The 27,872-nt window shown below is 42.3% G+C and overlaps 1 protein-coding gene across 1 annotated transcript; it reads left to right on the top strand.

The window, feature by feature from the left end:
• Window positions 1-139: 139 nt before the first annotated feature.
• Window positions 140-27,844, top strand: LOC137186419 (tyrosine-protein kinase receptor UFO). Its single transcript, XM_067595350.1, has 20 exons — window positions 140-724; window positions 3,955-4,165; window positions 4,597-4,697; window positions 4,807-4,989; window positions 8,386-8,466; window positions 8,562-8,677; window positions 10,893-11,088; window positions 15,624-15,763; window positions 15,903-16,047; window positions 16,373-16,390; window positions 17,224-17,353; window positions 17,642-17,733; window positions 19,821-19,916; window positions 20,275-20,352; window positions 20,858-20,950; window positions 21,520-21,641; window positions 22,256-22,365; window positions 22,829-22,988; window positions 23,972-24,108; window positions 24,861-27,844. The coding sequence occupies exons 1-20, from the start codon at window positions 565-567 to the stop codon at window positions 25,318-25,320; spliced, it is 2,829 nt and encodes a 942-aa protein (XP_067451451.1). The 5' UTR covers window positions 140-564; the 3' UTR covers window positions 25,321-27,844.
• The last annotated feature ends 28 nt before the right edge of the window (window positions 27,845-27,872 follow it).

Raw genomic sequence — 27,872 nt, 5'->3', positions numbered from 1 at the left:
TTACATCCTCTGAGAAAAAGGAGGGAGACTCAGTAGAAGGAGGAGGAGGAGGAGGAGGAGCAGGGTGGAAAGAACTTGAGTTGAGGAATTTGAGTCCTGTTTGAAAGAGGGGGGGAGAGGGGAAAAGAAAGAGGCAGGGGAATGTCTGGGGGAGTCTGAGAGAACCGGTAGGCAGGAGAGAGAGAGAGAGAGAGGCTTTGGAGGACAGAGTGCAGGAAACAGAGGGTTAAAAATACTCCCTCGGTTTCTAGAAATAGACTCGGGTTTGGACAACTTTATCAGCCGCAGAAAAGTTTGGCGCACCCAGTGCTGTGCGCTTTTTGCGTAACTGAAACTTTGGTGGACAGGACCCAGTGTTGAGATCAACCAAAACAACAGCATATAAGAGGAAAACAAGACGTTTGACGTTTTTTTTTTTTCTTTTTAAAAGGGAACTGAAACGACGGGATCCGCTTTGCTATTGGCTCCATCTGTGGATAATCACATTTTCAGCATCTGCCCGAGTCAGAGCAAAACTTTTTCTCTGCGCACAACTTTGAATCTTTGCGCTGCTGGGATGCGGTGATGGAGTCCGGTGATGTTTCCAAGATGACTGCTCTTCTCATGAAGCGCGTTTTCAGATGTGATCTCCTGTCAAGAAAAACCATAAATGGGTCTAAATGGTCATTATTGATCCTCACCGTCGTTTTATCCGCTTGGCCAGTAACCGCAGGCACGCTGACAGGTAAGTCAGAAGCAGCATTTATTGGAACTGTTGTTACTCAACTTAAATGCGAGGAAAAACATCGTAATGAGCAATTAGCTCAGCCAGCATTTCTGCTCCTAACTCGTTAAATTAATTTGCTCTGGGGTGGCGAGAGCAACCACAGCTGCAAGTTTGTCAACATCTGGCCAACATGAAGGAATTCACTTCACTCATAAAAAAAGCCTTTTAAAACAAGGTGAACAAAGAAAACGAATAAAAGATTAGTTTTATTGCTTCAGTCTGAGATTTTTTATCACCTCAGACTGAGATGACTTGTGTTTTGCTGATGTCGATGATTGAGAACAGCATTACTTGGCAGGTAGTCTTACTAATGTTTTGGAGTGCTGCTGTTTTCTTTCAGCGGTGTCAATAGCTGGACTGCTGAAAGGCTCTTGTTTCTCAAATCAAGTGCAGCATGAACCCCCTTCTGCTTTTTACTCTTGCTGTGAAGTTATCTAAACCAGGTATCCAGACTAAGATTCCCAACAGTCATGGCATATCCGGCATACTGTGAAGTTTTAAGAGATGTATTGCAGGCAGGGAAAGGTGGCAGGGGGCTTAAAATAAATCCTGCTGGGAATCGAGAGAATCACAGCACACAACTCACAAGCAAACAGTAGAGCAACATACATCCTGCTGTATAGGAAAATTGTTTACATTTCAGTTCCTTTTACATTAGGAATGCACGTGAGGAAACCCTGTCCATCATTCAGTAGTCCTTATCTGTTATAAAAATCAACCTGGCTGTTAAGATTTGCAATCCATTAGCTCCCGTAGCCTGTGGATGAGAACACGGAGTCCCTTTAGAGGCCTCCACCTGTCAGCTCATGTGTTTTGACCATTATGGTCACGCTGTCTATCTGGAAGCTGTACCTTTGCCCTCTGCAGATGTATGACCAGGAGGGACAGAGATTACTAGCCACTACGGTGATTTATAAGCTTAGACTGATGTTTTTCAAAGGAGAATTTTTCCTGATGTCTCAGTTCCTATTTGGATGTAGGGATGGCTCAGGTCCAGAAGTGAGGGGATGTGAAGGATGAGGAGGGGCTCGGGTGGGAGAGCCGCGGGAGGGGGGAGAAAATGCTTTGGTTTGTGAGTCAGAGCAGGTCTGACTCAGACTCAAGCAGTGAAATGATGGATGGGGTAAGGGGGCAAGAGCGGCTGAGAAAGAGTTGGGAGGGGAGGTGGCGAAATGTGTAGCGATGAATCCAAAGAATGGCATGAAAAGGGGGCTAAATGAGAGAAGGGCAAAGGCGCAGCAGTGAATGGAGGGGCTGAATTACGCGTTGCGTTAAAAAGCCAGGAAGATAAAGGAGGGCGTCAGAGGAGGATAAATGCACAGACTGTGTTGGGTATTTTTGGTATGTGCATGTCCGCTGACATTTAACATCTGAGCGTTTTCTCCGAGTGAGAGGAGTAGATATGAAGAGAAAGAGAGGAGAGGTTACAAAGAAGTGTAGGACTTCCAAGGAATTCAAGGGACATAAGGGAGGAGACGGAGTAGTTACACATAAATGAATCACTGGAGGCCACACACACACACACACACATACACTGACAGGCATACACAACTTAACCTCGGCCTGCTCTCTCTGTCTACCTCTGCGTTCTTGTAAAAGGTTTACAAGCTTATTATTATATGAACGCAGTACGAAGAGTCAAAGAAAGGAAAGTCTAGGCTGTTTTTGTTCAACATGGCACTGAAAAAGAACAAAGTCACGACCGTGCAGATTTCTGAAAGAGCTCAGCCAAGCTTAAAAATAAAGGAAGGAATGACTTTTAACGCCAAAAAGCACACAGAGACAGCGAGGCAGTGAAGCAGGGACTCAGCGGGCCACTTCATTTATTGCATGCTCCCAGAACAAGCTTTTTGAATGCTGGATTGTGTATCTGCCTGTGGGTGTGTGGTTGTGTGGAATAAATGCACATTTACAAAAAAAAAAATCAAGGGTATGATCTACTAATGGGTGAAATAAAATGCTGCCAAAGTGGACGTTTTACACTAGTAGTCTGTTTTTAGCAGTTGAATTATGGGTGTTTATGTGTGTTTTTCCATGAGATGGGTTGCAACGGAGTCCTCCTTGGGTCAAAGTGAAGGGGTCAAAGGTTGAAGGTTGGCCATGAAACAGAATAGGAAGGCGGGTTGACAAGCTTGAGAAAATCTTTACAGGCATCAGTCAGTGAACCAAGTGTGATTTATTCTTGTTCTGAAATCTGAGAACACAAGCCAAGTTCACATATCCTTATATTATTTGATCTTTCTCCTGTTTTATCAAGAGAAGTTATTCCTTGCCTTGGCAGCTACGTGGATGCTTAGCATTTTTATTTGATGCTGTAAAAGAAAAGGAATCCTGTAGGAAAGATCCGTGCCCATCATATTTATGCATCTTGGCCGGTTTTGTGTCTTAGAGGAGATCAAAGCAAAGACCTTTCTTTTATCTTTGAGACAGCACGCATGCCTAGCCCTCAACATCATCAGGAATACCTGTTATTACTGTTGAATGTCTTAAATGTAAGAAATGTAAGACAAGGCAAAAACCAGCCAGAGAACTTTATATTCATCATATTTATAACCATCTCCATATCATTTTTTTGGATGTTGAACAGACTTGCAGACGTCTTGGCAGGCGACCTGTAGGCGTATCTTCGCTGTTAGAGAGAAAACCTGAATATGTTTAGTGTTTGTGTTGAGCTCTCTGTGCTCTGACACTGTTAGAGCAGCAGGAGCAGCCGTCCTCTAACAAGGAGCCTTTGTCCCAGTATCAGCTCTGTCCTTTTCAGGTCAGCCCTTCTATCGGTGAGGGACACAAGATAACAGGACTTGTTCAAAAGGCAGTGTAGCGGCGGATAAACTCTGGGTTTACCTTGTATTATCATATCTCACCCAAGACGAACCCGTCCAGCATAAATTAACACATTTATCAAAGCAAGCACACAAGCAAATGAAGCTTTTAGTGGTGAAACAATTAGTTAACTAATGGATTAGTCAACAGCAATTTCTTTTGTCAGTTAATCTCTCACTTATTGTATAACAGCAGTATAACATCAGATCAAGGCCATAGTATCTTATGAAAAACAGTATGCTGTAACATAAGACTTTGTTTTATTGCCTGTGTAAAACTTTATCAGGTTGTAAATGTGCGCTGTATGTTGATGATTTTATCTATCATTTCTGGTGACTCCTGCTTCATCCCTTTCTTGATCAAAGATTTGGAGTTTGAGAAGAGTCCCGCTACTGTCATCTCTTCCCTGGGCAAACCTGTCAAGATGCACTGCACCCTGAAAGGTACAGGGGGCGAGGAAGAGGACCCCCCAGATGTCCTCTGGCTGAGAGATGGCGTGCCACTTCAGTATGCAGACACCAACCAGTTCCAAGTCCATACCGGCCACAACAGTTGGACGATCATGAGCACGCTCACGTAAGCAGCGGTTTTCTCTGCTTACACTAATTGGTTTTGTCAGTGCATGACATTTAATGATGATCATCATGAATGTGAAGCAGCCACACCTGGCTTAAAAATGTTACCTAGGCACCTGCTTATTGTTTACTTCCTGTTCCTCCACCTCTCAACTAGCTTAACCAGTACTGTTGCTGGATTATGTCACAATACTGTCTTCGAGTCACTGTGGAGCACTTTGAAATTAAGTCTGAAAGGAATGATTAAACCCAAGCTGCTAGTAGCTCTCGTGCTGTAGCTTAATGTATTTAACCGCAGTATGATTGGATGGCAAAATGTGGAAGGAAAGTAGTCAGGGTTTGTGCCCTTATCTCCCTGTTTTATCTGTGTGGTTTTTCATTGCTTGATCTTAATGAAATCTCTGAAATTGCACCTTTCTGTACACATAACAGTATTGAGAAGGTCCAGCTTCCAGACATGGGCTCCTATCGATGTGCTGTTATGTCAGAAGGTCACCAGACTTTGTCAGAGGAGGGGAGCATTCAGCTGGAGGGTGAGTTCATCTTATCTTCCTGACATATATAAAGACCTACAAAAAAAGTGCTAGTTTTATATGGATGGTTAAAAGTGTATAGAGCCTGATTCAGCTCATTCTTTCTCAGGCCTACCTCACTTCTCTAAGGAGCCCCAGCACATGTCTGTAGTGGCCAACGTCTCCTTGAGTCTGCAATGTGTGGCCCACGGACCTCCGGAGCCAGTCAAGGTCATCTGGCTGCAGGACGGCGTTCCTCTAAACAATCTGAGAGACCCGGTGGCCCTGTCACCCTCCACACTCAACCTCACAGGTGTCATTTTTCACTCTCTATTACCTCCACACTCAACACCACATGTAGACTGCTCAGTCAGATCCATTAAAACATACGGCCTCAATCAACTCCTCGAGTGTTCCCACTTTGCACTGATGCAGCCCAATATTCTGTTTATGGTTATACTAAAAAGCAGCGCACACACACACACATTTGAAAAGCTGGAACTCATAAATGATTTAAACGTTGAATCAGTTATCAATGTTATTGATGATTTCTACCGACTGACTAAACAATGAATCGATTTCTCATCTCAGCACTCAGTCGGTCAAAGACGAAGTGGCTGTTAGCAGTTTTTGGCACCAGGTAGAAAAGTTTTTAAATTACTAGAACATTTTAATTTAATCTGTTTAGAATGGTTATAATGACGGCTTCAAAAGCTACAAAGTAACTATCCTCTATAGTTTCAAAGACTTCGAAATCCCCCCTTCTTTGGCTTAAACACAACCACCAAATTACCGCCCTCCCCAGAGAGAGCTGGCTGCCTGGCGCCGTGCCAGCAGATCCATTGAGGATGTGTCTTGTGGTTGTGTGGTTGACGGGTAAAGGCAGAGCAGCATGCACAAGAGGGACTATTGGGGGAAGGAAATAGATGAGCAGAGGACATAGGGAGATAAAAGAAAGACAGAGAGAAAGGAGGACGGTTCTGTTGTTGCTTGAATGCAAACCACAGCTGCCTGCCAGATAGCTGGCCTATGTTAAGTCCAGTAGTAGGAGGCCAGGCTGAGTCAGACGGAAGGAGGGAGAATGAGGCGGCGGCAGCGGTCGGTTGAAAGATCTGGTTTGACTCATCAGAGCTGGCTGGCTGGTGTTGACCAGGACCTGTTTGACAGTAACTTACACTCACATCTCTGGAATGGACAGCTGCTCTGGCAGACCACAGCTCCAAACCAAAGGCAAACACAAATCATCTTTCAATATGCCCATAAAGAGAAATGGCATGAAGTTCATTCAACTATTAAGGAATCGAGGGCAACACATGTCTCAGTAACTTCAAATTTGAGGTAGTTTCCACTGTGTTGAACTGTAGCCCTGTGTCTTGCATCACCCTAAACCATAGTTTTTGTCATGTATCATCATTTTACAGACTAAATGTTTATTCTATTAATCAAGAAAATGATTAGGTTAATCGTTAATAAAAAAAAATAATTGTTAGCTGTAGCCTTAAATCCATGATTATGGTCATAGTTATCCAAAGATGGTTGAATCAAGGGCAGCTGGACTTGGATGTAGATACTTGAAGATACTTGAAGATACTTGAAGATGTGTCGCTGCTCTAACTGACCAGTGGGGAATCTTGAGTATTTAACCCTTGTGGGGTTGTTATCAAGGTCATTGATACCACTTGGTTCGTCAGTGCTCCTTGCTGTTGTAAACATTATCGGAGTCACCTCAGGCCAAGTGTAAACGACAGTCGTTAGGTTTGTCACATGAGGCTAAATGTTAAATCCAATATGCTGGAGTGTAGAGACAAAACTATGAAAGTACAGTATGTCACATCTTGCTTTCTGTGCGCACTGTTGTGTCAATTAAAGGATGCACCAAGCCTTGACTGTATTTCCCAGCTGACATTAACACTGTCGGTCAATAACGCTGGTGTGCTCGTGCACTCAGGAGTTCTACCTAGTGACTGATTATGACATTTGCAGCTGGTCAGGGGATGTTGTGATTTGCTGATGGGGAAGGAAGGAGACAGAAGGGCCAGCGGCATAATCTGGAGATGGCCTGATGAGCAGTTCATTTACCCACACAGCCAGTGGTCATCCCTCATCCCTCCCTCCCTCCCTCCCTCCCTCCCTCCTTTTCCTCTCTCACAACCCCTCACTTCACCCGGCGAGGATTGTACCCCCTGTTCTTTTTCCGGCCGCAACACAATGGAGGCATGGTGCCGTCGGCGCAGAGCAACACACTGCGTAATTCTGTGCGTGTCTCAGTTTGTGGCTGATTGACAATGTTGGTGTGTTAGATAACAGTGATAAAACTTGAATGTCACATGTTTCAGTATGTGTGTGTGTGTGTGTGTGTGAGTGTGAGTGTGAGTAAGCCTATGTTGTGGAATGTTTCGAGTGTGTGAGCATGCTGTGAGTCACTTTGTGAGAGGACTCATTCTCTGCTGAATGTCAGTGTCTGTCACAGTGATTTGCCCCCTTCAGAGGAGCCCCAGCCTCTTGAAGGCAACAGCTCAGCCTTTTTTTTTACACCTGGAACTCTTTTTGTTCTCAAAACTACACTGCACAAAATGTTCAACTTCAAATCTTTTTTTCATTATCAGCAAGCTGCAGGCATGAACAACAACAACCCATTAGACTTTGAATATGTAGGTTAAAGATGCTTAAGTTGAAGAACGATTCTTGGGTGGTTGATATTAAGTTAGTCTCCCTATTACAGATGAAATTTGTGTAATATTGTCTAAAAATGCAATATAGACATATATATATATATCATGATAACATATAACATTGTTTTAACAGTATTTCAATGACTATATTTCAGTTTGGAGCAGGTCTTTATTACTATCTAGTGAAATATAATGTTTTAAATGCTGTTGAAGCAACAGTTGAATGTAACCAAGATGCCGAATTTAGTGTTAACCCAGTTGTCTTTTGACTTGCAAATTACCAAATCAGTGCTTACTGTGCATGCATGTGTTGATTATTTTAAATCAGATTCGTCTTCTACATCAGTATGAAGACAAATGTTGATACAGCTAGGAAAATATATAGATCAAGACTTCACAGTGATGTGTATCTGTAAAAAAATCAGATAAAACTATCACTGGTTTTATTTTGACAAAACTTGGAGAGGATTATACATGCTTGCGCAAACATTAAAAGGTTCCACGTGTAGTATTTTTGCTGACAGTGGTGCTATGATAAAAAGTCAAAGCTTTTAAATTGAGCGTGATAAGTCAGAAACACTGGGAGCAGTTTTAACAAGAATGTTTGGGATTTACCTTTAAGAGACTGCCAGTCTGATGTTGATGAAATGTGGTGGAAAGATGCTTGGCACTGATTATTGCAAGGTGGACCTGCATCATTTCTGGCAGACATGTTTTATTTGTTTGAGCTAGACTAACAGTAACGACCTGCTGAAACCGATCGTTTTACCTTGCACACCGGTCTCTTCAAAATGTATTCTTGCATCAACAAGCAAATACCAACCCCCATAACTAATCATGGTACTGTTGACAAAGCGATCACGTTCCCTTATGGAAACTATTACCCTCCCACTATTCTCACTTCAGCTCGAACTTTCACACCGTTTCCCATGTTAACATTATATCCAACTCAGCATGCTGAGCAAGGATTTCTGGATTTAGAAGACCCCCAGATGTTCCCTCTTCACACGTACATGTCGTTTCATATTTCCGTCCAGGTTTGAACAGGACCAGCACCTTTTCTTGTGAGGCCCATAATCGCAAGGGTGTTGCCACCTCTGGATCTGGTACCATCACTGGTAGGTGTCATACTGTGGAAGCCCTCTTTGTTCACTTTGGGTATGTTTTGAATGTTTAGAGTTATGTTAATTGCCCACTTTCTTTCTTTCTTTAGTTCTCCCATCCCCACCTCAGAATCTGAAAGCTGTGGACATCACTCAGACCTCTCTCCATTTGTCATGGCAGCCTGGTTTCGGAGGCGACTACACTATAATCCGTTGCTCTGTTCAGGTGAGATAACTGTGAGAGGAGAATACGACAACTAGTTGAGAAAACAAGCCTGGAAAAATAACTGCAACTGTTTGACCTGCATGTTAAACAAACACATCAGTCTTCTGCTATTTGCTCGACTCTGATTTCCGCAGACCAGAGCCTTACCTTTTTCGCGAGCCCAATTTTAAAGAAAAGAGAGCTTGCTTTTCTTTTCTTCTCTTAACTCATCCTCTACCCCTCCCTGCTTTATTCGTGTACCAGTGGATCAGGTTTCACTCTGGGAAAGTGGCCTCCTGGACTAATCTTATGTAGCACCGCTCCCTCCCTCGCTCGCTCTCTCCGTCTCTCTGCCACTATCCTGCTCTCTGGCCGTTGCAACTCGTAGCAGAGAGGAGGCACATTTTCTCCTGGAGAAGCGGAGCAGTACAGCACCACCCCTAAACGTCTGGTTCTAATAAAGCTGCCCCTCATACCTCTTGCTGCTCTTGCCCCCCCTCCCCTCCCCTCCAATCCCCTCTCCCCTCCCTCACCCTCACAGAGGAACAAGGCGAGGGGCCGGCTTCAGCAGAATGGGGCAAAAATCTGAATTTAACGGTTCATTGTGTGGCGAAGAGAAACATGAAAAAGGCTACAGTGCGGAGAGCAGAAAGATGTTACTGTGCTCCACAAATGGAAGAAAGAATGAAAGAACAAAGGAAGAAATGGAGAGAGAGAGAGAGAGAAAGTCAGTTAAAGAAAACAGGAAAAGGCAGTGACAGCAGGTATTGTGGGTCTGAGCCATGCGAGGGGAATGCAGGCTGAAGTGTGACTCAGGGCTGAGCTGTACAATTAGATTTAACGCACTTGTTTACAGGCCGGACGGTGATTCATCGAGTCAGGGATGACTCTATCTGGTTCTCTTTTTTCATACACACACATTCATACACACTCCTCATTCATACAACTTAATACTCCTTGGAATCAGAACTCACGCCGTAAAGAGAAATCTCTCGACTACTACTGTTACTCATGCAGCTTTTGAATATAGTAAAATTCATTGTCTAAAGCAGCGCAAAACATCATCTGCTCACACACACACACACACACCTAATCTGTTTGTGTAGCAGCTCATTTATTTTTTTAGGTTCATTAAGTTCATTCAAGTTTTCAGCTCAGACTGTAAGCCCGTCCTGTGAAGTGCAGTCCGTAGCCTGCAGGAGCCGCATGATAATGAGCGATGCAGCGGAGGACAATGATTCAAACCGGCAAACTTTCATGTGGGTTTAAAAGATTGTTGCAGTGAAGCATTTTTCCAGCCTTGTGTTCCTCTTTAAATCTGTTTACCACAGAGAGTTTTTGCAGAGACAGCAGCTTTCTGCCCGTGATTTTTGGTTGAGTTCTGCTTTCAGTGCACCTTGCTGAGTCTGGATCATGTTCAAAACAGCAAGGATGCAGTTTTACACCATTTCTGGAAATTAACACTTAATAACCCCCTCCCCCAACCTCCGTCACACATGTAGTCCAACCCCCTATTTTTTCTTCCACAATACCTCATATCCAGTATCATCAGTTACTGCATGAAGGGTCATAAGGAAAATGAATGCTAAAAACACAACTTCACCTATTATCTATCATGTAAACCTAATAACTTTAAAACATTTAAAGCTGCTACATATAATATTTACAAAACGTCTGCAGACCAACTCAAATCCACAAATTAATTTTGATAATAAGAATTATGTCAGATATATTGATATTAGTCAAATATAGATTTTCCAGTATTCACATATATTGACATATAATATTAACCTCAACATTGATTTCAACATTGATTTAATTGTTTTATTGTGTAATTAAAATATTAAAGTATTGATAATTAATAACACTTCAATTCAAAATCAAAGGCAATTTGAGGCAAGTGAGTTTGCAAACAGAAGTACACACATAAAAATCATCAAAATACAAATATGACATCACAACATGTTGGAGTCTATTTCTCCATCTCCGTCCATCTCCATCACTTCAAAGGTTTTAGTTAAGTTTGCACACAATAACAGAGTCCTCTTCCTGTTTGGGCCATAAAGCAATAAAACAGGTCACTCACCAAATCTGACCTCATAATCTGAAATCTGATGTAAAAGCAGGTAGACGTTGCTTCTTCATAATAGTTTCATTTTATATTTATGTATCAAAATGATTTGTAAAAAAATATATATAATACAACACATTTAAGTTTATTATCTGAATGTTCCAGGCTAAACATTCGGGTGAGACCTTCACAGCAGGCCCGGATAAGATGATCCACAACCAAAATGTGAACATCCCACCGGCCACGCACGTCATCGGGGACCTGGAGCCCCACAGCCGCTACGCTGTCAGGGTGGCCTGTCACAGCAGCCAGGGCCCGTCTGAGTGGTCGGACTGGCTGGAGCTACGCACATTAGAAGGAGGTGAGAGGCTTCCAAGTGAAGAGACGTTTGTTTTCAATGTGCACATCTTGTTCCTGTGTGTGTGCGTGTGTGTGTGTGTGTGTGTGTGTGTGTCTCAATTTAAACAAGACAAGTCCAAGTCAAGTTTCAGGTCTTGTTTCAGGTGAAGTCTCAGGTCTGCATTAGCACATTTGTATTCCAAAGTTGTTTTAGTGTTTTTTACATACATGAGACAAGTCCCTTCCTGCAACTTTTTTATTATGAGAAGTCAAAACTGTGACTTACTTGACTCAATATTAACTTTTTAAAAAATTTTTGCCTATGCAGTGGTTAAAGGTTGTGAGTATTTGGCATTTTAATCTTGTGTTGCAGCTTAATCTAATGATTTCTAATGCCTTGGGTTGTTTGTTTGATCGTTTGCTGTCCTGCCTAGAATTCATAAACTCCCAAAGGACACCTGCAGTAGTCACAGTCATGCTCACTTTTTGACAGCTTAATGTAAGAAGGTGAAATGCCTAAAGGGGAATTCCTTACTATCAGGGGGCTCTTAATGGCTTTTTAAAAGTGTTTATCTCAAGAATCATGATTCTGATTCATGAGTCTTCACTGCTGTTGTGATTGTGCAAACTGTTTTTCAGCTTAACTTCTTCAGAACCCTCTGTATGATAACAAGGAGTCATCGAATCAAGTTACAGTGCACTGTTAGTCATAATAGTCCTTCCTGTGCTGCTTTAACTTAATCTGTGTTTATGAGGAATACCAGACACGAGTCACTGTGCCCCTGTGAACCCAGTTTCGAATGTAAACTCTTGAGGTAGAAGGCGGACTGGTATTGAAGAGACAGGGTAGGGTGGAGACAGAGACAGGGGAAAAAGGAGGGAGGGCGGACGTTAAATTCTCCTGAAAGGCCTCAGTTAGGATCGCAGCACTCTATCCAAACTGTAATGCTAGGCTGCTGTGTGTTTGAGTTTAAACTGAGGTGGGATTTTCCATGCCAGCTCATGCTGTCTCTATCCCTGGATGAATAGCAGTGGAAAGAGCGTAAGAGGAGAGATATGCCATGGGAGGAATGATGGGGGCTTTCCATAATGGAAGCTACTTATAATCTAAAAACACTTAAATGCAGCATTTCTCATAAACAGAAAAAGGGAGAAGTAGAACTCCTTAAAAAGCCGCCGTAATGAAGAAGGACAAAAAGTGGTTTTGAGATACGTTGCCTACGGATAGGATTTTCAACTTTCAGTTCTTTATTTTAAAAAGTTGTAGGTAGCTCTGTTTCGTTTCTCTGGGAAAAGAAAACTCCTGTTTTGCCAAATTGTACAATTTCCCTTTGGACAATATTGTTCCACTTTTGCTCTGGCAGCTCTCTCTGCACTTGTCCTAATGAGTCAGAAGATGAAAAAAAAAAAGGATAAGATTCAGCTGGTGGTCAAAGATAGTTCAGGAGGTACTGAAAGGTCAAAGGGAGTGAGAGAGTGAAGAGGAGAGGTAGACTACTGACAGCTCAGCCAGATTTTCCATGTCTCTCTGTGGTTTAAGTGCTGAAGACTGGGACAAAACTCCCAAAAGGTCTTATTGTTTAGATCTTTCTGCTCCATTTGTTTCTCATTAATAAATTGTGCAATTATGTGCTGCACTACAAATGTCATCCTGGCACAGACATCCCCATTTGCTGCTCCTCTGTCTCCTCCCTAATTCTTACGTTGTTCACTTTTATTACATTCTTCTCCTGCCAGCTCTTTTTCTTCTCATTCATCCTCCATTTCCTTCGAGTAGACCGGGCTATTCTCTTCCTCCCTCATTTTCTCGCAATAGTCTTTTCCATCCTCGAATCCTAAAAACACTATTGAGGAATTTATTTCCTGCATCTCCAAACAAGTAGAACAACTTTTTTTTTTTTTTTTCTGAATCCAGTCTTTCAGCTTCCCCTGCTTCATCTTTCTTTTACCCCCTTTTTTTTTGACCTCAGATGACCTGTGATTTCTCCCTCCAGAGCACACAGCAAGGCACTGTGGGAAAAACAAAAAGAAAAGAAGTGGGTTGATGGTGGGAGTAAGCAAGGAATGGATGGAAGAGCAGTGAAACGGGGGAAGGGGGCGCTTTGAGAAAACACTCATTTTGCTATTTTCCCAAAGCCCACTATTTTCCCCGGAGGATGAGAGAATAGAGAAGCAAGGGGGTGGGGGGGTGGGGGGCGGCCTGTTCGGTGGGAGAGGAAGCGAAACGACCCATGTCACCCTCCTAATCCGAAAGCTGCAATGAGATTATGTTCTACATACCCGTTCTGTAAATGCCGTTTCCTTTCACATCCTGAAATAACTCCAGAAATGCATCGATCCAAAATAAACAAACAACCAAACAAAATGATCAACATTTGACAGGCTCACACCGCGTTTTAACATAGTTTGTTATACTGAAAAGGCAACAAAGAGACTCCTGTCCTGGTTCCCTCTGCACATCTGTTTCATCACATCTGTTTGTACCCCTAAAATAAAATTAATGCTGAATTGCAGAACACTCAAACTTACTGCTCTGATGAAAGTGACTCATGACTACGTGGCAGCACACAGACAAATGTGTCACATTTGATCCGGTTTAATAGGCGTGTCACATTTGATCCAGTTTAATAGACCTACTACTGTCAGCAAATTGCAACCACAATCATTAAACAATCCCATTCGCCGAAGACGGACAACAGTATGTTCCACCATAAAAATTGAAACAACTTGGATGTCCTGAACATTTTTGATGACACTAATATTTATGCTCCGACTGATCTCGGAAACATGTTTCCTGTATAGTGCTGAATTTGTTTTCATTTATGGGGGAACAGACTCCGGATCTCAGGGCTCATGACTCAATTTTTGGCTTGAGGATGACCCTTTTCCATCCATGTGTTGACCCACGCAGAGACTGAGAGGACAAGATGTAGCCTACAGAGAGAAACTGAGGGTAACTGCCCTGCCTTCAAACCATGTTTAAATGCTTCTTAGCGTGGTTATGTGACACGGCTTCGTAAATAGCAGCACACAACAGGATGTGAAACAGTAGTCTGCCATGGGTGCAGATGTTAACCTCTGCTGTTGTGAACTAATTGTGTCTCAGAAGTGTTTGTTTCTCAGCCTCTTGCCAAGCCTGCGCTGCTTTCATGTGGAAGACCTTGTAGTTTCTGCATTTCAGAAAAACGATACCAGCACACATCTCGTTTTTTGGTTTTCCTTTTGAAACTTCCCAAAAAACTCTCGCAACTGGAGTGTTTTTTCTTCCACAAAGTTTTTACGTCAACGGTTACCATCTCCGTTCGCTTGAACTCGTAGCTGCATGAAAAGAGAGGCATTACCACGGAGAGGGCAGCGAGGGAGAAGAAAACTTGGAAAGAGGGAGATGTAATCATGTAGAACGGGAGGCAGGGAGAAAGAAAGAAAATGAGGAGGAGGGGAGGGGAAGTGAGAAAGCAAGCAGCCAGGCAATAAGGAAGTGGAGAGAGAGGCAGAAAGACTAATGGATGACGGAGTATAGGTGGAGACGAACTGCTGGAACGAACTTGACTTGGAGGTTGTTTTTGTTGCTGCTGGCAGGCAGAACGGGGACCACATGTGGAAACAATCACCCGCCAAACGCTTCCTGATAACATCATCCATAGGCTAGGCCATGTTTCCCAAACTCACACTGACTTTTGTGTGTGTGTGTGTGTGTGTGTGTATGTGCGTGTGCGTGTGTGCATGTGTGTGTTAGTGTAGGCGTGTGATGGTGTCCAGCTAGTTTGTGTGACTTTGTAAGCCTTAACTCAAACGCCCACAAAGGAAATAAGCAGTGTCGTCTCCTTGCGAAAAGGTTCTTGGATTTATGTGCTATACAGAGCATTAATAACAACACACACACACACACACACACACACACACACACACACACACACACACACACATTCCTCACACTATTTCTAGCATGTTATTTAACTAGGTTTTTTTCTCCACTGGGTATTTCTGCTGCCAGCAGCCTTTTTCACTCTCTACTCCAGAAGGCCAGGAAAGAAAAGGGCAGGGTCCAGAGAATAAAAGAAAAAAATAGGGATCGACTGCCGAGACTGGACAGTGTGAAGGAAGGAGAAACAGGCCTCAGCACGTATCCATCTGTGTTTCCCCCAACCATGCTGAGACAGACAGAGTGCAGTGGCTTCTGAACCCAGCTAATCGCCCCTGTCTGTTGTGCCCTTAGGTTGCCATTTTTTTGTCCTAATAAAGCTGAATTCTCCACATTCTCTGACATCTTCCCTTTCCAGCTGTTGTAGTTATCCACACCCTCGAGGCTCCAGGCTGTCAAAACAACACACGCCTGGCTAACTCCCAGCCCACTGGCCCCTGGCCACCGGGCTCACAGTCGGAGCACTGCCGGCTCCTCATTCATACCCAAAATCTTTTGACACATACGCCGCCGCACCCTGAAGCTACATGCTTACCAAACTTTACAGCAACTCAACAAGTAATAAGTCACGTAGCTGTGTGAAAAGTGAAATGCCTTCAATTTCAAGTTGTTTTTTTTTTTTTTTGTTCTTCCAGTGCCAGAAAACCCACCAGTTAACGTCACAGCGGTGCTAAATGAGACAGAGGTGCTACTTGCGTGGGAGGGGCCTCCAGGGAAGCTGAATGGAGAGCTACAGGGCTACATGGTGGAGTACAGCACACCGTCCACACAGCAGGTCAGTCCGGGACACTCACAGCCAAAACACACTGTGAGGTTGCCATGGTTTCTAACCTTGTTCATGTAATTTGGATTAATACTGACAAATATCCATTCAGCTCGATACTGACAGTCTCTCTCTTTTCTTTTGTTGACAGTTTGTTGTGGATACTGGACTGGTCACAGAGCTTTCAATCAATCTGTCCGTCCCTTTGTCCAATGTGTCTTTTCGAGTGTGTGCCTATACAGGGGCGGGGCAAGGACCCTGGACCCCCACACAGACTCTGACGCTTGTTGCTCCCGGTGAGTGACAAGAAGATGGAAAATAATATTCTCTTTTAGGGGTTAAATCTTAAAAATGGATGATTTCTGAAGTAGATTACTTAAGATTCATTCAATCCATTAGTTTTTTTTTTGAGGAACCTCCAGAACTGCTATTTCATTGTTTACAAAAACATTTTGCAAGCAATAGTTAGATTTTGTCTTACAACTTCAGTTTTTCCAAAAGTTGATTCATTTAATTCTTCAAGCATGAAAGTGTTATTATAGGTTTCACAAAAATAAGATGTTTTTCTCCTGAAAGTCACAATATTGACCTTGGTTCTGCTTTTTTTTTTCACTCTCACAGAAATGGAGGAATTTAGAGGTGAGTAATAACCAGCGTTCACATGCAAACCTACACACACGCTCTGCTATGACCTCTCAGAGTGGCACAAAATGACACAGTGACAGTGGAAGTGAGCTCACAGTGGGGGTTTTTTTTTCCAGCACAGGACTTCTCTTTCTTATTCTCAGTCATCATGAGCCTGAGAGTTCCTTCCTGTGTATCGCAGAAAAAAAAAAGGAAGGAAGAGAAAAAAGAGAAAAAGAGGATCTCAGAGAGACGGGGAAAGGGGAAGAGGGGTGTGGGGGTGAATGAGGAGACGCATCATAAATATTTATAACAGGCAGGAACAGTGTAGCATCTTTGTTTGCTTAGTCTAATAGAGCCAGACAGACAATTCAAACAACAAGAATGGGAGATAAAAAGAGAAGAAGAGGCAGAGAAAGTCGGGGGAGGATGAGTGTGAATGGGAGGAAAAGTTGAAAACAATGGTAGGGTTTTAGCAGTAGCTTGTGGGTTTGCTGCAATTAAATTTAATGTGAGCGATGAGGGACACCAAGATAAAGTAGATGTTTTAAGAACGAGAGGAAAAAAGCATTTATAGTAAGAGTAGAAATGAGCTCAATAGTCCTCGAAGGCAGGACTGATGTCACTTCATTGATTTGACCAGTTGAAACATATTTTTCCTCACATGATTATGTAAAAATGGAAGTAGATGCAAGGCACCACAAAAGTGACATAAAGCAGTTATAGGCTATCTGATGATTACATCTGAATATATCAATAAATAATACAGCTGTAGATATTTCTTTACCTTTAATTAATAAGATAAATCACAACTTAATTGCTGTTTTTGTTCATGTGCCTTCCCTCAGGTCTGTCATCGCCTCCAGCCTTTTCCTGGCACTGGTGGTACGTGGTGATGGCCATCGCCGGTGCCGTGTCCATAGCTGTGCTCATGGCTGTTTACGTGGCCAAGCTGCGGCGCAAGGAGACGCGCTTCGGGTGCGTAGGCTGTTAATGCTCCTCGTGGGTGAAAGGGAGGGGACTCGATAGCTGTGCCAAAACCAAAAAGCTACAGTATTTTTTATTTTTTTTTAAAGCTCCTGCGTCACTTCTGCATGCATTCTGTAGCATTTGGATGAGTTAGAAGACATCTGTTTTGAAAGACCAACAGTCCGTGTTATGAATTATGGAGCAATGCCATGCTTTCAGCTGTGTTTACGCATCTGTTTGAGCGACCTCTTGCTGTGTTTTACCCTGTTTTGAATGATGTGTGTACGCTCTTCACAGAGAGGCGTTCGAGCCCATGATGGAGAGCGGGGAGCTGGTGGTCAGGTACCGCGCTCGCCGCACCTACAGCCGCAGGACTACAGAGGCAACATGTGAGTTCCTCTCTCTCTCTGCCTCTGCATGCTCCTCAGAAACATGACACTTTACGCTTGACTTTGCCAGCGCTGACTGTCCCTACAGCGGTAAGAGAGTAAGAGCAAGTGTGTCTCTCAGCATGCCCAAACGGGCCTCTGTCCCCAGGATAGATAGCAATACAAAAAAGCTGCATAATAGCATCTCCTCTCATGCCCTGGGCCTGGATCCAACAGTTCAGATGAAGGAAATCTCTAATGACACACAATGACAGCTCTATACTTCACATTTCAAGCAAGGATGCACGTCCTTAGTTTGTTTTGTTGATCAAAGGCAAGAACATGAACAACTAAGGGTTAAGTCATTTTTCCTGCAGCTGTGAAAACAGCCCTGGAGTGTTCAGTCAGCTGACTTACTCCACAACAACACTGTGCCCCTTATACTTAATAACGTAATCTTTCTATAATCATATCAGTTAGATGTACAGCAAATCCATGAAGTTATGCTCTGTGCTCTCAGGCGTAAACAGCAGAGTGAAGTTTGGCTCGAGTACAGTTTAGTCATCTTGCTGAGAGAGCGAAGGAAGGAGATGGGGCGGGGAAGGTGGAATCAAGATAACAACATATTGGGGAGGCCAAACATGTGGGAAAAGGGATACAATTACATCACGGAGAGAGTGACATGACAAACCTCTGCAAGGGATTATATCAAACTTAAGCAAGCTGTAACAACAGATGATGAGTTATTCAACTGTTCTGACCGGAGTGAGGAGATCATTTGACCTTCAGGGAGCGAAGTCAGAGTTTCAAGTCTCGTCCAGTTGGAGCGACAACCTCGTACCAGTGGAACATAAAGCATTAGATTGCAGTTGTCTGTGTGCTATCACCAGTCAGCAGCCCCTGTGAATCCTCCTGATTACAGACAGAGATACGCACCTGTAAACACAGCGTACAGACTCGAATTTCACACAGCTGGGTCACATTCAAGTCCTGACATTGTCCCTGGTGTACGCTCAATATTTGTGTAGACCTCATACACAAGTCTCAGCTTGCCACAGCCACAAAGAGGCCAGGGGAGAGGCAAAACTAGAGCGAAAAAGCGAAAAAAAGAAAGAAAAAAAAAAAAAAGACCCTTTTTCATTCACTGAGTAAAATGAGATGAGCCAAGAGAAAGAGATGTGGAGATAATGTGTTCTGGAAGTGAATGGGGGAATGAAGGAAGGGCCAGATTGGAGGGATTTGGGCGGGATTTATGCTGCTAATGTTGACCAGTAATTCTGGCCAATTCTCAGGACGAATCCGAACCCTGGGGCTTCTGTTATTGCATGCGTTGGCTAATAGCTGGTCACGCTAGCTTATGTTGGGACATGCCTGTGGACTGAGCACATCATTGTCCGACGCGTGGCAGATTGATGGTGTAGCAGCATCTGGAGGGGAATCTTCAAACATGTCATTGCCCTGCCATATCCCGGCCCAGATGTAAAAACAGAGCTAATGTCTGTAGCGAAGGCCGCTCGCCACCGTACAGCTCAGTGACAGCCAGCAGGTTGAGGCGACTCAGAAATGTTTAAACCAGTTTAATACCTCTGACCTCATCTCCCCCCACTCCAATCTGCTCCCTGAAGGATCACATGGTCATGTTTCTCACACCTGAAAAATGGCCTGAAAGGACAAAGCAGCTCCATTACAGATACATGCGTAGCGGACTGAAAGAGTTTTGTGTATGTTTGAAAAAGGACAAGAAAAAACAATAGATTCTAAAATATGCTTTCCATTAATACAGCTTTAAATGCTTTAATGTTAGAACTCTAAATTTTATTATTTTCACATTAACAAAAAGAAGAAAACTATAAAGATTTAATGCATTTTTTGTATTGTGTTGAGTTTTACCAGAAAATGGATTGTGTCATTCCACTGACAGTCTTGTTTTCATTCTGATTTAAATCTGGCAGTGTTTATTAACACATTGTTTTTGGCTCTGTGTTGGGTATTGTGGTTTTGGAAAAGCAAGGGCGTCCGCTTGGTACAATCTGTCTGTTTTTCTCTCTTTTCAATGTTCTTCATTAAAGTTCAAACACCATTGAAATTCCTTATTTTTTCCTCCTCAGTGAACAGCTTGGGCATCAGTGATGAGCTGAAGCAAAAGCTCCAAGATGTGATGGTGGACAGACATAAACTAACTCTTGGGAAAACCCTGGGAGAAGGTAGGTTTTTTTTAACTGTGTCAGTCTCATTTCTGGGACAGCCTGAAGTTAATATGTAGAGTATCAGTTAAGACGCAGGGAGTGCTTGACAAACAGCAAAGAAAAAGGCTTTTGTGAACACTTTTGTATCAAGGTTGGTACACAGTCAGGACTTATCTACCAGAGCTTTCTTTCCACTTATCTCCAGTAATTTCCGTCTGACACTAATGGCTTTTGACCTTGAACAGTTTACAGTGTGATAACTTTATAGCTCTGTACTCCGTAAAGTCGTGAGACTAACAACCCTTCACTAATAAATGAGACATTTAATTTTGTGGCATCTTAAACTTGGTGTTTATGTTTTAATTTCTTTCTTCAGGCGAGTTTGGCTCTGTGATGGAAGGGTTGCTGACTCAGGAGGAGTCGGTTCTCAAAGTTGCTGTCAAGACTATGAAGAGTAAGTAGACAGTTAAAGTACTCAGCAGTGACCACAATGAATCCCTTTATCTCGGGAACACAAGCCATTTAACACACAGCCCCCAGGGTCAGAAATTAATGGGTGTTTGGGGGCAAAAATCTCAGTTTTTGATCAGAAAACAGACAAAGATGCAATTTGTATTATTGGCAGAAGAAAGATTTGAGCCCACATAAACCATAGTGCCAAAGTAAAGACAATTGTGTAAAAACCCCCAAAAGTTCAGGGGGAAAAGATGATTTTTTTTAGATTTGGGAAAAACAGCACCACCCTCTTCAGTGAGACATTCTGCGAGTCTCAAGCTGTGGCAAAGAAGTTAAAACAAACATAGTGGTTAAAACTGCTAGCATGAATTAATTAATAGTTTAATATATCCAAGAGCCAAAATGCCCTCCGAAATAAAGGTTTATTTCTTACCCTGGCTATACGTTACCCACTGAGCAATGCAAAACCACAGGGCCTCACCTCTGTACTGTCTCCTCTCCAGTTGCCATCTGTACCCGCTCAGAGATGGAAGATTTTCTCCGCGAAGCTGCCTGTATGAAGGAGTTTGACCACCCTAATGTCATGAGGCTTCTAGGTGAGTTAAGATTCATACCGCTTGGCGAGTCAAGGGTGGGCTCATCCAAGACATTTTTTCTCACTTACCCCTAGTTTCTCTGTCCCGGTTTTGAAATATACATCTCAGACATTTCTGCCTGAAACAATGGGGATTAATAAACTTAACAGCAATGGGTCTTTCCATAAACAGCATCTCAGTTATTCAGGATAATTGACAAACCTCACTATCAACTGTTTTCTTTGGACCTACTTTCTACCAGAGAAATAGTCCCAATGAAACTTGTTTACTGCATTTTTTTGTAGATTATCCAAAGTCACAGGAACATTGTTTTTGGAAAGACAAGCTGCTTTTGAATTTTGTAGCAGAGGCCAAAACATTAAGATATGTGTCTCTCTTGGAGAAGGATATCTCAAAACCTGGGCAAAGAAAACCAAAACTTACCTGTAGTGGCCAAAAACCACTACAGGTAAATGAAGTTCAAGTTTTTTTTAACATTTGGGATTATGAGTACAATTTTGTTAACCTCTGAATGTACAGAGCATGTGTGAAATCTATGTGTACAACATTAAGCCGAGGTGTTTTTACAGGTGTGTGTCTGCAGACTGTGGAGAGTGAAGGTTACCCCTCCCCTGTGGTCATCCTACCTTATATGAAACACGGAGACCTGCACAGTTATCTGCTATACTCAAGGCTGGGAGACTGTCCTGTGGTTAGTTTGATTGCAAATAATGAGTCAGCAACACACACATGTGAACACTCAGTCACTTACGCATATGCAAACATACATTCCACACAATTTAACAACTTAATGGGTTCAGGGTTTAGAAGTTCACATTAATGTCTGTCAGCAAAACGGGATCCAAAGGTCAAATAGATGTAAAGTATTTGTTACAGTCAGTCCCAAACCACACCTCCCTGGCAGCACGTACACTCTGAGATCATGAAAACACAAGATATGTGTACGTTGTTGCTATCTGCAGCTTTACTTATTAATGGATGAAGTGTTTTTTGGAATAGAGAAGTGCTATACGCAGTGAGTCTCTGAAGAGCCGGATTGAGAAACACAAGCCTAATCAAAACAAGATTCCCTACAAAATGTTGAAACATCCATGCGTTCGGCAAACATTCAAGAAACACAGTGGTGTTGAACCCTATCCTTCCCACAGGAGTAGGCTGTTAGTATCTGGAGCAGAGAGCACTCAGTTCAGATTGATTACAGGTCATTACAGAGATAGGCTGTAGTGCCCTCTACTGTTCCAAAAATACATGTCAGCCGCGGCGGATGTGTGTATAAACCCTTTTTCCCTCTGTGTTGTCCTACAGTACCTCCCGTCTCAAATGTTGGTAAAGTTCATGACGGATATTGCCCGGGGAATGGAATACCTCAGCAATAAGAACTTCATCCACAGAGACCTCGCTGCTCGCAACTGCATGTAAGCACAATATCTGCTTCCGTTTTTTTACTCTCTCAGTTCCTTTATGGGTTCTTGCTTGGTCTATCTCTTTCCTTTTTTGATCTTCTGTGGAAAGGCGTCTTCAGCCTTTAAAAAAAAAAGTAAAATTCTTAAAGACCAAGAGACTGAGCTCAAAGCAGAGAGGAGAAAAAGAATCAAAAGCTAATCAAAGGACACTCTCTCAAGGGCAACAATAGATAATTTAATATACAATGCATAATTTTTTATAAGATGATCATATGTTTTGCATATTAAGTCTTAATAGCTGTCAAATATATGTAGTGGCTCAAAAAAGTGCAAAAAGTAAATATTTAAGTGCAAGTTCCTCACAGCTGTACATACATGCAGCACTTCAGCAAATGTACTTTGTTACTTTCCACCACTTCTTGAATGCTCCTTTTCTGCCAAAAACAGCTCTTTAACACTGGTCTCTCTGTCTCAGGCTGAATGAGAATATGAACGTATGTGTGGCCGACTTTGGCCTCTCCAAGAAGATCTACAACGGAGACTACTACAGGCAGGGACGGATCTCCAAGATGCCTGTCAAATGGATCGCCATCGAAAGCTTGGCTGACCGCGTCTACACCACAAAGAGTGATGTGGTTAGTTTACCTCCTATGTGCTTGTGTCAGTGTGTGTGTGTGTGTGTGTACTTGTATTTGTCCCATTTTGGGGACACAAATCTGTTCACCTACCATCTGGGGCCCTAAAAGGCTGGTCCCCACAAGGTTCACCATTTATTGTAGGCTTCAACATCTGTCTGTTTAGTATCAAAACACTTGATAGGACTTGGAATATGTTTCTAAAAGATTCGTAGTTTTCCTTAAGCACAGCAAACGGCAGCTTTGGTTATCCTGAATTCAGTCCGTTACAATAGATTCTTCCAGAAGTGATAAATCAGTACCAAAGAATCCAAAGAAACTTTTTAAAGCTCTGCTGCAGCATAATCCACTTCTCTATTTCACTAATTATATTATTTTCAGCTTCATGTTTTCAAGCTTTTGGAGTGTATTTGTGTATTTTAGTCTATTTTATCCACATTTTGGCACAACTGAGCGTTGAGAACTTATTGAGCAGATGGACGCAAAGTAGAGAGGAAAATTATGCTGCAGGAGTGGTTTGAGAAGTTTTTCTCTCAGTGTTAACTATTAGATTTGATCTGTTCTAAGGAAGAAATAACTGTGCAAACCTCTTACAGCCACCTTTCATGTCTACTGGGGGTGAGTGTTTGGTAGTAAAAAGTAGATTTGGGTGACTATAGCTTCAAGGTTACCCTAATGTTAAAGGGATATGTATGAGATATTAACTGTAACAGCTGGTATATCACTGCTTGTATGTTGGTGGGGCCCTGGTGTTCAAGTGTTAAAAAGTTGAACATTCTTTAGTAGCTCGTGGATAAAGGGGGATTCTCGGAAAGCTTAGACACACATAGCAGTTTTATTTCCATTGGCAGTGTTTGAGCAGCGCAGATTCCTGTTTGAGTAGTGTGGCAAGGTGTGTAAAACCTAAAGGAATTAAAATTCCTGAAACCTTCCCCTCTCTCCCTCTCTCTCACTTCGTCCTTCTCTCTCTCTCTCTCTCTTAGTGGTCGTTTGGAGTCACCATGTGGGAGATCGCCACGCGGGGCCAGACGCCGTACCCTGGGGTTGAAAACAGTGAGATTTATGATTATTTGAGACAGGGTAACCGTCTCAAACAGCCTCCAGACTGTCTGGACAGCATGTGAGTGTCTGCTCCTTCACTGCACATTCCTCACAAAATACACTCAGCTAATGATGAAGTACCTTCTCTCGTGATTAGAAAACCCTTTTTTTTCTATGAAGCAATCACGGCTAATGGCTAAACAGTTCCAGTCTATCTGCTTTTCAATAGGCTGAGATGGCACTTTGAATATTTTCCAAGTTTCTTAAAGATTCTTTGATAAACACGCCTTCACTAAAGCATTTATGTATAAATAGATATCCTCCATTTGGAAAGCTGGATCCCTGTATCAAATCAAAAAACACTTATATAAATTGTTAAGTAGCATTTTGGAAAGCAGCTTATCTCTTGATTTTTATGTCATGCATTATTTTATAGGCACCATCATTTCTGAAGAACATCCCAGAAAAATTCTAAGTTTGTATTTAATGATGAAATAGTTAAATAGAAAATAGAAGAGATAGAATTTGTAAGATGAATTTCATATACAATTTGTTGTTTGTTGTTCTTAATAATTATTACTCCTAATAACCTGAAAAACTGACAGATCTATTTAAGTCAAAGTAAAAATTAATTTATCATTTTGTTAAGTTTGTGAGTCCTTTCCAGCAAATGTCCTAAAGATTTTACACAACATACTGTACATATCTGTTCATTTCCAGTCAATTACTGGGAAACTATGGGAAATGTGAAAGGAAGTTTTACTGTTTTTCACATGCTTTAACAATGTGTAAACATTAATTAAACAATTAACATGTCATTGTTCTCTCCAGCTATGCCCTGATGTTCTCTTGCTGGCTGCTGAGCCCCAAGGATCGTCCATCTTTTGAGTCCCTGCGCTGCGAGCTGGAAAAAGCCCTTGAGGATCTGCCAGACACCCAGGATCCAGACGAAATCTTGTATGTCAACATGGATGAGTCCTCCATGGAGCTTGGGGCTGTCGGAGGCCGTGACCCCATTGGAGGGCCGTCTCCTCTCTGCCTGAAGGGCCTGGACTCTGTGACCACAGTGGAGGTCCACCACCCCAACCGCTACGTCCTCTGTCCACAACATGAAACCAACCGTGCCCTCTCTGACTCCCTGGAGAGTCTGGACATGCCGGTGTCATCCTCCACGGCCACGCTGCCTCTACAACCGTCCTGCCGCTCCACTCCCAACCCCACCCCAGCTCCGACCCCGACTGTAGAGCTGCTGGACGACAGGGAAGCGTCCAGGAAAATGCCCTGGCAGTGATGGTTTCACTCTTACAAAATGACAAGACTGGTCATTGCCAAAGTGCGCCGTCCTCTCACCCCAGTCAGAGAACTAGATCCAGCCTGTTCCTACTGACTTTAAGAAACCTAATGTGCCCATGTAAATACTTTGCACAAATACACTCATACACACACACCCGAAGGCATTCCAAGGAAGTGAAGGATTGTGGTTATTTCCTTTGTCAAGCCCCCCCCTCTTCTAAAATGAGCACATTTCCAAGTGAGTGTAATGTGTGATTGCTGTACCAGGAGGAAGACTGTTACCAGTGGATTTAGGGCACAGATACTGCAGCACAATCAGAGAAAATAAATTCCCAGTTGTTACAGCAATAACATGCCACCTCTTACCCCAACCATCTGTTTGCAGCAGAGTGACCTCCTCCACACGATTAAGCTAAAAAAAAAAAAATAAATAAAAAGGTCTCCGCGAAACCAGCTCACACACTGCCAGATATACAACTGAATAAACTCAGGAGCTTGAACTTTCCAGTGAAGGAAATAAGTAAGCGCTAACATGGAGGACTCACCAACTGAAGAAACAGAAACCTCACCCATCACTTGATCCAAACTTACTCGAGGCCTGGTAGGAGAGACAGGAAGAAGCAGCGGTGTCTCTTTCCCTGAACTAATCATCTGGTGAAGACAACTGGCTGCTTTAAGGCCACGTTACAGGTTCATGAGGGACAGAATGAAGATTTTTGGGCTAAAATAACCATTATTACTGTTGTTTGGTGAAATCAAAGTCCTTTTTGGCTTTTATTTAGTTGAAATCTTGCTTTTGAAGGGTGTCATAACTTTGAGGATGGTAGAATTTTCTCTCCTCATAGAAAAACTTTAATTTAAGTTCACCATACCTGAAGTTATAAGTATTTTACCCGTTAGCAATTGAATAAAATGATGAATTTTAAAAACAGAACCAAAATTTTACAAAGAAAATGAAAATCTGCTGCAGGCTTCAGAGACTCTTTGTGTAGCTGTTTTTTCTTTTTTCTTCTTGCTTATTCGTTTAAAACCTACAGTAGTTTTGTATAAAAGCCTAATGTAGCTCTAACAAGGCCCTGCATCTTCTCCAGGGGTATTACTGCTGGTAGTGCATCAAGCACCGTGAGCCATTTACAGTTCACACGAGGCACTCTTTCCTCACTGACGGGCAAGGCACCTGTGCAAGTCCTGATTCATCTTTGACATAACTCAGGAACCTGAGACTGTTCAACAGGGACAGAGGTGCTGGTCAAATCAAGAGGGTACTAATAATCAGAGGAAGGCGGACAGACTGAGGGTAGGTACGGGCATGACGGAGTTACCCAAAGCAAATGGCAGGATAAGCTCCTCACCTTTGCTTTTGGCTCAAGCACAGTGTTATTACACAATTTGTAATTTTTGTATGCTGATTTTTTGTATTTCTACAACTTTGCACTAATGTTTTTATATCAATGTATGTTTGTTTATAGTTTGTGTATCTTTTATGCTTTTTAAATGACTTTCTGTACATTCTGAGTCATCCTTTAGACGCCTCTCATGAAATCTGTTCCCATGTAACAATTTCCGTATTCATAAAGGCAAGACAACACGGTCTGTGAAAGCATTACAAGGGCGTTTAATTCCATTCGATGGAGTGTTTTCCATAAATGAGCAAAGACTGGTAGACTGGGAAATATGACTAACCTCGTTATCTTACATCATCCTGCCACTCTTATTCTGAGATATTTTTGTTTCTTGAGGTTAAGCTCTGTAAATAGAAGTCTGTTACCAGCAGAGTCAAGTAGGAGACAGAAAACAGTAACTGAAAACTAAATGGGAGTAAAGATCATCCACTCCTCCGCTTTGAGGAAATTCACCAGCTGCAACTTTGCATCATGCATGCACTTATTTATATATACAGTATATATATATTTGCTTTAGTTCATAATTTTATCATTGGAATGGACGTGACCATATTCCAACACACATTTTGGGAGAACAAAATTTGTTTAGATGAGTTGCAGTGTTTTTCAGTTGTATACATCCATGGTACTTATATATAAAACAGTATACAAGTGTACATTTCTTGCAATACGTTTGGTACTGTATCTGAATTGTTTGTGAACCACACAAAGTGGTGATGAGACTGAGGCACTGGTCTAATTTGGTCTATACCAACATCTCACCAATTTGAATGCAGGTACACTTACTGTATTATACTGTGTTTGCTACCTTTTGGTTTTGAACAAAAAGAAGAAAAAAATAATCTGTTCTTCCAAACAGATTCAAGCATGAGCTGAAATTTCTTCTTTGTGATAACATTCAGTTTAAATCTCAGAATTTCATAACTTTACCAAGTGCCTTCAGAGAGCCAGTATTTTTACATTACAGTAGATTTGTGTGTGTTGTAATTCTCCTGGTGTGTTGAATTGGGAGAGGACTGTATAACTGCCTTTATTTTGTCACTGTCATGATTTGTAAACAAATTTTTATACAATACCTACAGTATTTTGTATAAGAAATAAATCTGTTAATTCTTGAAAGAGCTTTGATGTGGTCAGTATAAATCTC

This window comes from Thunnus thynnus, chromosome 7 (genome assembly GCF_963924715.1).
Source record: "Thunnus thynnus chromosome 7, fThuThy2.1, whole genome shotgun sequence".
Taxonomy (NCBI): Eukaryota; Metazoa; Chordata; class Actinopteri; order Scombriformes; family Scombridae; genus Thunnus; species Thunnus thynnus.
The sequence above is the reverse complement of the archived record's forward strand: the minus strand, read 5'-3'. Positions and strand labels throughout refer to the sequence as shown.

What these genes read in the sequence shown, in the direction of transcription:
- LOC137186419 (XM_067595350.1), top strand. Translation starts at nt 565, where the DNA reads ATGGAGTCCGGTGATGTTTCCAAGATGACTGCTCTTCTCATGAAGCGC. An exon ending in CAGGACTACAGAGGCAACAT is followed by an intron (nt 17,734 to 19,820) that starts GTGAGTTCCTCT and finishes TTTCCTCCTCAG; the next exon opens with TGAACAGCTTGGGCATCAGT. An exon ending in GGCTGGGAGACTGTCCTGTG is followed by an intron (nt 21,642 to 22,255) that starts GTTAGTTTGATT and finishes GTTGTCCTACAG; the next exon opens with TACCTCCCGTCTCAAATGTT.